The sequence below is a fragment of the Anguilla anguilla genome, chromosome 9, assembly GCF_013347855.1.
Source record: "Anguilla anguilla isolate fAngAng1 chromosome 9, fAngAng1.pri, whole genome shotgun sequence".
In the NCBI taxonomy this organism is placed as follows: domain Eukaryota; kingdom Metazoa; phylum Chordata; class Actinopteri; order Anguilliformes; family Anguillidae; genus Anguilla; species Anguilla anguilla.
The window spans coordinates 9,182,409-9,194,562 of NC_049209.1; the positions used below are offsets into that span (position 1 = coordinate 9,182,409).

General features: G+C 41.2%; 1 protein-coding gene across 9 annotated transcripts in view; it reads right to left on the reverse strand.

The window, feature by feature from the left end:
* LOC118234919 (latent-transforming growth factor beta-binding protein 3-like) overlaps positions 1-10,478 on the reverse strand; it is a 42,168-nt gene extending 31,690 nt beyond the window's left edge. For 3 of the 9 annotated variants that reach the window (XM_035431792.1, XM_035431790.1, XM_035431784.1), the window contains exon 1: positions 9,679-10,478. In XM_035431792.1, coding sequence (XP_035287683.1) covers positions 9,679-9,916 — 238 coding nt within the window. In that variant the 5' untranslated portion in view covers positions 9,917-10,478. Of the gene's footprint in view, positions 1-6,485; positions 6,549-9,678 lie in introns of those variants that run through there. The other 6 variants (XM_035431788.1, XM_035431787.1, XM_035431794.1 and 3 more) reach the window with 4 other exon arrangements.
* Between the last annotated feature and the right edge of the window lie 1,676 nt (positions 10,479-12,154).

Consider the following 12,154-nt stretch of genomic DNA (forward strand, 5'->3'; position numbering starts at 1 on the left):
CAACTTCTATTGACCACGATAAAAGACACAGAAAAATGGGAGGAGAGCCTAGGCTTGCATGTCGGAGCCTATGCGGTGCGAGAGAAAAATAGGGGAGGGGGTCCAGCGCAGGGATGGAAAAAGAAAACTGAGAAAGCTGAGAAAGAGGGAAAAAAGGAAAGTTGGAGAGAAAAGCTGCCAGAGAAAGAAAGAGAGCAGCAGAACTCATTTCCAAGTTCGATTATGCAACCCAAACCCAAGGAGACACAGAGACGGCAAAGACAATAAAGGAAAAGTTTGCTCAGGCTCTAGGAGGGTATACTGGGGTGTGTTCCTGTGTGAAAGCAGAAGCCCTTCCCCCTTAAAGGAACGGCGCACTACAGAAATGTAGGTACAGTATTACTAAATACCCTTCAGTGAAAATGCCCATGGGTACTTAGTCTAGCCTGTGTTCTGCCCCATTAACTGCATTCAACAGGCAAAGTTTTAAACATCAACACTACTTTCAAATTTTCGGGGCAGTCTATAGCGTATGGATACTCCAAACAGAAGAAATTCTGTTTGTGATAAGAACATTAGGTTCGCAAAATTTTAAAAAGTTTTTTAAGGAATTGACATCCTGATTTTGCATATGATACACTGTAGCCAGTCACCTAGTAGTTTTCCTATAATAATTCATTCTTAAAACATTCACCCTAACACTTCGCTTGGTGACTACCATTCAGCTACATTCAACTTAAAGCCTGCTGAATAACAATAAGACACAATTAAAATTACTGGCCATGAATAATGGTGATCATTGATGGGATCATATGAAAAAGATTTCCCAAAAAGCAATACAGGAAAATAAAATGTTTTAACTGTACTAGATTCAAAAGCTAACGCAACACTCAAATTTGAAAAATTCTCTTCAAAGAAGTACACAGTATATGCAGACACTGAATATTTTTTAACATCACATAATCCATAATGCATCTGTTTCTTCTATCAAGGCAAACGCATAGCCTATGACATGGGCATAACAGACAAGGAGAATCTTAATGCTTTCTGCAGATTCTTGTGAGCGACACGTGAGGTAGTGGAATCTGATCTGAGCATGACACATTTATTCCATTCCATCACTGATCTACACTAATGCTTCCGTAACGCTGGATGATGTCCACGTTTGAAAAATAACAGAATATAAAGTTTCTGGTGCATGTGTTTGCAGATGAGCGTAAAGGCATAGGTAATATAATAGATATATTAGAAATATGAGGTTATTAAAAACAGATTTATTCTTTTGGCATATATCCGCAAGTAGAAGGCCAACGCAGGTACTTTTCTACCCAATGCATTATGATGTATTGGCATTAAAACTAAACCTCACAAAGGACATACTTTCTGTATATGAACAGAGCCAATACCTATATAACTACTCTTACCACTGTCATTAACAATGAAAATAAAATGTTCAGAAATCTGTTTCTACTTAAGTCATATTTAACTTGTATTCATGTCAAAGCACCACAAGCAATGTCTGTGAAATGGATTAATTCTCATTTGCCAGCAATAAAATTTGTTAACAAAGCAAAAATTTCAAATTTTGGAGCTTAAGACCACTGAAGCATGAGGGAGGAAAGAGAAGCAAGGGCTCGTTTAACAGGGTTTTTGAAACTAAATGTTTTATGTGACTGGAGATTGAAAGTAACTTGATTTAGCCTTAGAAGATGTGGAGGGCACAGGATTTTCACTTGTGGTAATGACTGAAAACTAAATGAGGAATAAAATTATTTTTTGCAATAGAACACAAAAAAGAAGCAGACTTGGGACAGGAATTCATTGTCATTTTAAAATGTGTTATTTCTTCCCCAGACGCTGAAAAATCTTTCATGAAACATGGAGTATTTGTCAAGCTTCATCTGCTCCGTGACTAAGCTCAGGCAGCTTTACCACATCCGATATGAACCCACACACGCACCTAACCGTGCAAAAGCAACACACGCACACACATGTACAAATACATATAAAGCTCACACACAAGCAAAAATGAATACACAAACAAAAAAACAAACATGGGCAGATCTGTGCTGACACACAGCTAGACAATGACCGGTCCGAAAACCTAGATTCTGCCTTCTCGGGGTTCTTGGCAGGCTAAAGTCACGCGCTGACATTCAAGGAAAGTTCTGACGGAAAGAACAAACTGAATGGTTCATTCCAAAATTTCAAAAATGAAAAGGGCTTCTCTAAAAGTTCAAAATGTACAATAATTTCAATAGCAGTCAACATTTCACCATGTAATTCAGAATGGCATCATATTAAAATCCCTTGTCAGCCCTAGACGGGGCTATCAGTTGGGGGGAAATGGCATTTGTCATGCTATACTTTTGCTCTTAAACCACAAGATCAACAAGCATTGAGTGGATCAGATTTTGTTCATCGTGAGCCGGAGTTATCATTTATGGTTTACCGAGTCACTTGCAACACAGTAAGTAAGTGAATGTTTTTTTCCCCATCTTAGCACAAGGGGAATCTAAGATGGGAATCTCTCCCACACGTCTGTAACTGCAGGGGGAAGACGTATGTACTCTACCACAAATTCTCTGCCTGTCTGTGATCAGCAGTCTCTCCATGCCGTGTGAAACAAACACACTCGAAACACCGTAGTCTTGGGATGGTGCCATCTCATCTTACCGTGGGCCTTTCATAATGCCTTTCCTGGAACTCACCCTGGTGATTCGGGTTACAATAGTGTATCATGACATATGCATTCAGACATCATCAACTGCATATCGGAATACACTTTTTCCCCAAGATTCAGTGTAAAACAGTGTATCAGTGCATCTGCATTTGGAAATAGTAAAAGTATATAAAATAAATACGTGGATGAAAAGTCTGTCTGGCATATCAGAAAAAAATTTGGTAGAGTATTTATCTTCGTAGTCTCCACGTAAAGTCAGAAAGTCTGCAGGCTGCAGCCAACCCGTAGTGAATTCATAAATATATTTCCAAATGGTTTCAAAGGTCTAGACACAGTGAATTAATTTTCCTAGGGGATGTATGCCTGTCAATCAACGGGCTCACTATAGAAACCTATAAAATAAAAATTACTGGTTGTTCAGATGGTGACAAAACTAGTTGTGGCAGTGTGAACACCGGCTTTGGAATGAACCAAAGCACTAATAAAGCCAGGGTGGTCCGGAGAGGTGAACTGGCCAAGCAGGATTCTGTAGACGATTCATCAGCTAGTGCTCAGCCAGGGTGGCATTTTCCTCTCTTTCCCATTTCAATAAACCCTACCATATCGTGGGTGGAGCCCTTCAATCTCCAGACTGTGTGCTCGGAATCAGACCATCTGTGTCAACAAAGGGGGTGTGAAGGACTGTGTGTCTGCGTGGCCTCAGTACATCATACACTTACACTGAAGTTCACAGGAATGTACAGGATGTTTCAAATGTCCAAATATGGACATATTTCAAAATTTATTCTATGAAAAATGAAATGCTGCCAGTGAAGTATAAACATAGCTAATGAATAAATGTGTATCTAATTTTATTTGATGCGTGAAGCCAGTGTTCTGTTACTGCAACCGAATCAATAGAAGACCTAACCTACTCTTATAGATTTTCTAGCACTGTTATTGCTGCAGCCACTGTTGACTAAATTTAGCTTAAAAAGTAATGATAATAGTGATAAGGAAAAACATGTCAACAAATGCTGAGCATGACAGTCAGTATCAGATTATAAACCACGTCCTCAAATAGCCAGGCTTTTAGACTGGCGATGTGACCGCATGCCACTTTCGCCAGGGCTGAGCAGAGCAGGCCAGACATCTGCTGCTGTACCCAGAACCCAATGAAAATGACATAATCATGGCCTTCAAAATACAGCTCTGGGAAAAGCCTCCACAGTTTCCAATAGCAGTTCATGGCAGCCCGGGAAGAGAGCGTTACGTTGGCCAAGAGGGGCCACGGCTAGACGTACACCCGTGCATCGTCCAACCCCAAACACAAGCCCTCGCGTCAGTTGAGCGCAGGACCAAGCCGGGCAAACAGGGTTACGTGTCCAAATTAAACCCACGTAGAAGGGTTGAGTCTGAAACGATGAGCACCGCAGTGTGTCATTTTCTTACGCGGCGCCCCGTTTCTGGCACCTCCCCACTGCCGAACTCAAAGACCACTTTAACCACTCACTGACTAATCACATCACTCCAGGCAATTCTTCTCACAGACTAAAGCAAAGGGGTGATATGTATTGACAAAAAATGTGAAATGAGTTCTTATACTGAGTGAATGTGTTTTGCAGCACAAATTGGAGTTACAAAGCAGCAATGAAAAGATACCACATCAGTTAATGGCAATAATTTAAATGCGACACATTTTACCGAATACAGTAAAATGCCATTGTAATCCAAAATGAATTGACATGTGAGTTTCTGCAACCGGCCAAATAACCCTTTGAGGCGGAGCTGAGGGCTCGAACCCACAAGGAACACAACTTTCCGCAGAAGACATTAAATCTAAATCTGCCATGCTGAATAACCCCCCAAACATTAAAATGCATACATGACCAGTTGCATAATTTAGTCAATATCGTATGTGGTGTTAACACATCGCAGCTGCTTGTGCTTGGAAACATAAAAAAGTGAAAATGCCCATTAATGTGGATATGATATGTCCGGGTGCAAACAACTGGGTCCATCCCACCATTTGTCAATCTGTCAATAGTTCGGTCGGGCTTAACGTTTCAGTTCAATTTTAACCTCCGTAATCACCTTCCACACCTTCCATGGTGGCTGAGGCAGTTGCACTGACTGAAAGCACTGCAGTGCATTTCTTTAAATAACTGCTTTCTCTTTCTCCCACTCACAAAGCTTGTTAAACTTAGAAAATGAGGATGTTTGTTTGTTGAGTGTCACCTTCAATATAGTTCAAATGTGAGCCTCTCCTCACACACACGCTAACTCACTTTCTCACAAAAACAAATTCAAATGTATGTTTTGTTTTTCAGGCTTTGGTTAGCAAAAACTATTTGGCCGGGCCATTTTTCACCCAGTACATACTTTTTCCTTGACTGTAATGGCACACAGAGGAGGATATGAGCCAATAAGAAACCCTCTACTATGATAACAAAATCAACATATGACCCCCATGTTGTCTGTGGTCACATGCATATAAGGGGTAGTAAGTAAGTAGCAGCCCAGACAGAGATAACCACAAATACTATGACCTAGCCAAAAAAGAAAAGGCAGAAACGAACACTGAAGCCAAATAATCCTTATTCAGATAAAAGTCAGTGATACTGGATGAGAAATAAATCAGACTAAGAAAAGGCTTATCTATCCTCATAAAAAGCAGTGGGAGTAGACCCTGTTAAGCATTATCATTGTTTTTGACAACGCACAAAAGAGCCAAAAGTGTATTGAAATAAAATCCCACTTGACCTTTGCATGATGTATCCTAACCTCAATTATGTGAATTGTCATCTTAGGGCTTCTGTAAGTTTTTCAAGTAGTCTTACGAAAAAAGTTAAAATTAAAGAAAAAACTCTAAAGCAAGGAACAAGCTTGTGGTTCTAATAATCCAGCATGTTTCATCAGACACAAGTGTGCATAAGAAACATGGACAGGGATGTCATGAAAATAATAAAGACTAACATGTTCGGTGGAAATGCAGTGTTAATTAGTAACTCATATTTTCCCTGGGTTACTTCTTGAGTCTATCCTCAGGCCACACTAACCCTGATCACTGAGAGAATTAGTTAAATTAGACACATCATTTGGCATGGCACTCAGAAAAGAATGTCCTGGAAAGATTACAGCTTCCAAGCGGCCCATAAACCAAGAGTCAGGCCACAGCATCTTTGACCCAAGCAGCACACTGTGTGCTACATGCCATGGAGAAAGCCTAGAAAAAAATTAACTTAAAGCCTCTTAACCAATGGTTAGCTGCTTTGGTCCTAACAGGCCAGAATCCTGTAGGTTTTAGAACTATCAACTTTACCTGGTCAAATTTTGACACCACCCTGGTGGTGGGTACAACACTGGTGAAGGTTGAGGCAAATGAGCACCACACACCCCCTTTTGTTGCATATCATTAGACTGTGAACCTCACTAACCAGTTGTGCTATGACTCATATAAACTACCACGCAGATTGAAAAATAAACTCTTATTAGGTGAGTTTGAGCCTACCACACAGTAATACAAATACAAAAAACGAAAACCCGACAACTATGCAAACCCGAGGTAAGTTAGTATTAACTAATGTGCAATCTGCTATGTAATTCATTTCCTTGTGTTATAGGCCCCTTATTATGCCCCTTACTACTCCCACTTTAAGGAAACCAAGCACTCTTGTCTTGTACATTACATTGTAGGCATTTAGCAGATGCTATCATCCGGAGTGACTTACAGAACTTGCACAACTCATTTTTACATAGTATCCATTTTTACAGTTGGATGCATTACTGAAGCTATTCAGGATCAGCATCTTACTCAGGGTTACAGCAGCAGTGTCTTGCCTACCTGGCACAACACTGCCACCTTGTCGTGACTCCAGGTGGGTGATGCCACCTTCATCTTCTGAGTTCCTCTACTCTCCTTCTTTAAACTCCTGATCAGCTAACAGTCGTCCAAGTCCAAGTCACCAGTAGCGCTAGGCTATGTCTGCTGTGGGTTCCTAGCCACAGCCCATGGCATCTGCACAGCAGAAAAATATTTTTTTTAATTCACCAAAAGACGCAAGTCCCTAGCCACACTCCCTGGCTCAAGGGGGTCTTCTGAGTTCTGTCAATGCGATTGTAACAAAAAAAAATGCAAAAATACATATCTAAATAGCAACCGATATTTAATGGAGACCCTGCGCAATCATCACAATGCCGCAAATTATATTGTTCCCAACGGTCCCCTGTAATTAAACTTATTTTCAGAGGTTTTATTTCAGCGTACCTTTGTTCAACATCTGGTACTGTGGGAGTTCAGCCTTTGTTCTGAGGTGCCAAGTTGTATTTGGCACTGTATAAATCTTCTACAGCTTTATCATTCTCACTTCCTTCCATTGCTTCCAGGTTCTCAGAGACATTCAGTTCAGAGAAACCTGTAAAAGCCTGTAGGTCTGCTGCTCTGTGGGGCCAGGCCTGGGCAGCTCTGGGCTTTGGAGAAGGCAGCCACTGTCTGTCCAGTGTGTGGACTGAATTCTTCAGTGATTGTGAACCTTGGGGTAAGGAAGCACTGTCTGACTAACAGGGCACCATGCAGTAAAACACGGGAGAGCGGAGCCAACGATGAAGCATTGCTGGGAAAATGCGTAAATACAGAAGGGACTTATTTATTCATGACCTCATTGTGTGGTTTGCCTCACATACCGAGTTCCAGATCCACAGCTGATTCATTCTAGTCCTTGACTTAAATTGGTGGATCTCATATGCAGCCAGAATGTGGAAATAGTTCAGTGTTTGGAATTAATATGCGTAGCTTTATTACAGATAGTTCTCTCCAGAAATCACTGCTTCAACAGCTTGCATTCGACCACCTTCAGATTATCCAATAGGGCTCTGACTTGGCTGAAAATAGGCCGGTGGAATGCATCTACAGAATGTACAGAAAGTCTGCACATGGTCCTTTGACTCTTCTGCCCTGTCTTGGTTCTGGGGAGCTGCTGTTTCAACCCGAGCAATTTACAGACATGCTCACTGACAGCAGTTACTGCCTTCACCACGCCGGTCTCCTCTGTGAGCATCTTGTTCAACCATAGAGACGATATACTGATGTGGTGTCGACTCCACTGTGCCATGTCCACCGTGACCTGGACCAACATAAGCATGCTTCATTGAGTGTAATGCGGGGAACTGGGCCATTCCACTAAGAAAGTATTACAGGAGACTCCCTGTCTGTGGCAGTTATTGTGCCAGACCACCCGTTATATCAGTTTACACTGGCACCACAGGGGTGTTCAACTAATCACCAGCTTACTCGCACGCTCTCACACACACACACACACACACAAACACACCAAACCCTGCCAAGACCTGACTCTAGCTCACACTGCACTCTGTAGCCCCTGCCAGACCATCCTACATAACTGAACAGAAGGCTGACCAAATAAATTTACAGCACAGCTAGAATACTACACATATAGCTCTTGTACATTAGTTACGTGTTCCAGAGCACACATAAATGTAGCAAATTCAGTACAAGCAAACCTCAGGTTTGCTCTAATTAAAAAGGCACAACTCGAGGACAAATCTGATTCGAAATTAAACTGTTCAAGTTGTTGTAGTTGCAGCAATACAACAGTAGTAGCTGACGTTGTCGTTAAAGTTAACTCACAGTTCAGAATAAAACAAACATGGTGATAAACACTCAGTCACTCATTCACAAAGCTGAAGCAAAACAAATGAAAAGTGTACAAAATACAGCGTCAAGGTGCCAGCAGAAAATTCTCTCACACTAAGCTCCTAAATATTTTGTTGAGTAATACATTCAACAAACCTAAAAAAAGCAAAAGAGTCGAACAAATTGGCATCAGAGGCTAAAATCACACAAACAAACTTCCCACTGGGACACATCGCTGACTAGAGGGGAATCTTCAAGGTCGGCCCTGCACATATTTCCATAAATGCTGCTTTCACTGCGACTGAATCAGTTTCCTCATTTATTTGTAGCACTAAAGTTTATTTTTGTACCATTTCATGTTCGAAAAAGACAACTTTAGCCTGTATGATATAATTGGGGGCTTGGAAAAATAAAATAAAACAAATACAGGCTCTTTACGACAGGAGCAAACCAAAACTGGACACCCCCTAATCAAAACTAATGAAAAGCTGAGTAAACAATTATGACACTTAGAAAATAGATTTTCTGTTTTGGTATTTGTCATATTTCATCAACAACAAAGATAAATCACATTAGACTAGTGGTCTTTCAGGCACGAACAAAGAGTGCAACATTTTTATTTTCAGTGCATGACCTGTTCAAGAGCAAAGTCTCTACCAAAGCCAGAAAACAGTAATCTTCAGTGTAGGCTGCTGACTGTAGACTGTGTGGCACCATGCCTTACCACAGTTTATCTGATACTGTGCAGCACGAATCAACCCATGCCAGCTGGACAACATGGGACAATATTAGAAAATATTTTAAATTATGTGTAATGACACACATCTGCAACGATGTTATTTTCCATCATTCAGCATTAGAGTGCTGTTGCCAATCGGAAAATTCAGAGTGAAAATTAAATTGACCACTCCTAAAGTTGCGTTCCTGCTGAAGTGACAAGTGCAATACCCAGTCGATCAGTGATAAAGTGGGAAACGGATTGGATGGATGGACTATTGTGTTACTATATTGCATGGCAATGAGTAGGCTAAACTGCAAGAAAACTCCAAACTAAACATATAAACACTACACTTTCTGATCAGGTCATCAGCACACTCAGAAGTCACAATAGTATTTTTCATAGTATGGATAGCTATAGTACATTGCCACTGCGCGTAGCCTAGACCCCGAACAACCAGTTAAAACTGAATAGCCTAGTTATCCCACTTGTGCGTAAGGCATGGTCTAGGTTATTTAGCCCTGTTTGGTGGTTTGGTTTGTGTTTTAACAACGGGTAAACAAAAAGGCAAGACCGTTCTATTAAAATAATTATTTGGTAGTATCCAGTCGTGCGCAATAATGAATTTCAGGGTAAAGGTAGCAGAATCGCTGTGTCTTCACTTACCCACTCTGAAGCCGGGTCCTGTGAGCGTGTCCGCGGACTGTCCGTTCTCGCTAATGAGCGTGGTGTTGTTGCCCTGCTCGCAGGTGTCTTGGCACTGCCCTTTAAGACATATCCTCTTGCAGATCACAGGAGCGATGACCACTTTAAAACGCTCCCGAGTTGAAGTGCGCTCGGCTCCGAGGGCCAATCTTTGGGCGCCCAGCCAGATAAGGACATGCAATACTAACAGAGAGGGCATGCTGGCATCCTTGATGACTTCGCGCGGAAAAAAGATGGCACGCACAAGAGCACGGGACGTGGATAACCAGTGAAGGTACAGCCCAAACCCAATCGCTCCTCTCACTTTCCCTCGACTTAACCTCGTTACCCCACAACTGGGAACAACAGGTTTGTCCAACTCGAACCTTTAACGGCAGCTAACACAAAAAGGATAAAACCCTTTATAGTCTGCCTTTAAGTGGAAAACTAATCATTTACGTTTCCTCGCAGCAAAACATAACGGTTCGGAACCAAACAACATAAGACATTTTTAAGTTGTATAATAACTATCAGCTAGTTGTTTGCTGGCTGTCAGCTAAAGCACCGAAGAAAACTATACTTTTCCTGTTTTTCTCTACGTTCTCCTTGCTCCGTGCTCTTGCCTAGATGTGTGCGTATCACGAAGGGAGGAGAAAAGGAGAGGGAGCCAATCCTCTACAGAGCGAGCAGTTGGCGGCTGGCCATACAGTTCAGAAGCTTAGCTAAAAGTGGTTTCCTTGTTGCCGCTTTTCTTCGGCCCTTTCCTTAGCACTACTATATTCCACCGAACGATAACGGCACAGCTGCGCTTGTCACTCCATCAACCTCCGCGCTGCTGTCTCAACAATAGCCCGCCTTGGACCACATTTCTACGCTCCAGTTACACACAGCACAGCAGGAGATGATATTGCTGTTTATGACAGCATACATCCCCTTACACGTGTCTTACATCCGGAATATCTTACCGAATAAGTCCTATCTCATAATCAACAGCGATGCGTATGTATTGGACAGGCAAAACACTGAGAAACGGTAAAGTGTGTTATTTTCTAAAAAAACAAAAAAAAACAAATAAAAAATAGAGGGTTGACATAAGTAGCATTCTCCTGACATTTAATATCAAACACGACAAACTGTTAAATTACTATTTTATTATTAAATATTTTAATTTTATTTTTACCTTTTACTGCTGATATATCCTATTTTTTTCAGGACGTAAATAGAACAAATAAGCATTTACATTCATTACAAATGTCACTTAACTTTGTTGACATTTAATGGTTCAAAATTGCTTTACATCCCCTGAACATAACAGAAAAGACCAACTCTAAAGCACTTTCACTTTAAGGCTCCCAAGTTCATATTCTGAAAGACAACACCTGTCTGAGAGCAATTTACTCATACTTACCTTGAATTACTTTATATATATATATATATATATATAGAATATATTTTCGTACAGGCAAAATATATCAATAATATATAAAACTGGCGAAATCCTTTAAGTTAAAAAGCAGTTAAACGCTTTATAAAAACAATAATAACAGGTTTACAGGAAGCAAGCAAATTTCCATGATTATAATCCCTTTTTTCAAAATATAAATTATGACTATCCAATGCTTCTTATGTACAGTATGTCATGCATGCTGAGGTGGGGGGGGGGGGGGGGGGGGGATCAAGAATCTGGTCAGAAAGGGGTCACACGTTTGGACAGGCAGAGACAGCGAGAGTGAGAGAAGGTTGAGTCACTTCCTCTTTGAAAGTGAGAAAGTTTGTTTTCAGTCATTAAGGGAATGGCTGCTCCTCTCTTGGGAGAGTTCACAGGCAGCTCTCACATTTCTCTGCCTTTCTCAACAGCAACGTCCGCTGCCAAGGCACACACTCGTGCTCGCACACACACTCCCGCTCGCACACACACTGCCTGCGAGCCCCACTCTCCTGCTCTCCTGTGTAAACACCGTGTCCCACTCAAAGGCCCACAGTGTTATGAAAGGGTATGCTGAGGGGGGCAGCACGCGGAGTCCTGATACCAGATGGACCGACGTATGACAGCAACGAACGTTTGATTTGCTGTTCACGCATGAACGACCCCGCGGGGACTACTTAGGCACATACCTGTACACAGCAAGTGCATGGGTCTGATTCTGCAAAGTAAGGAAACTATGTTTTTTGATCCGCATGCCATATGATTTTATTAGGATATTAAAAAGGTTCTGTAATGTAATGATTACATCTCAAATTATATGACCACACACCCACCTATTTCTGTTCAAAATAGCACAAAACTAAAATAGTGGCCTTTTCCATACCCCATTGCAGAGAATGTTCAAATATTAATATCAGCAAGTGAAATGCTATGTTAAAATGTCTGCCAAAGCAAATTGGTTTAGCAAAACTTTCTTCATCTTCAAAAATCACATTATTATTTTACAAGAACTACTGTTAAAATAATACTGAT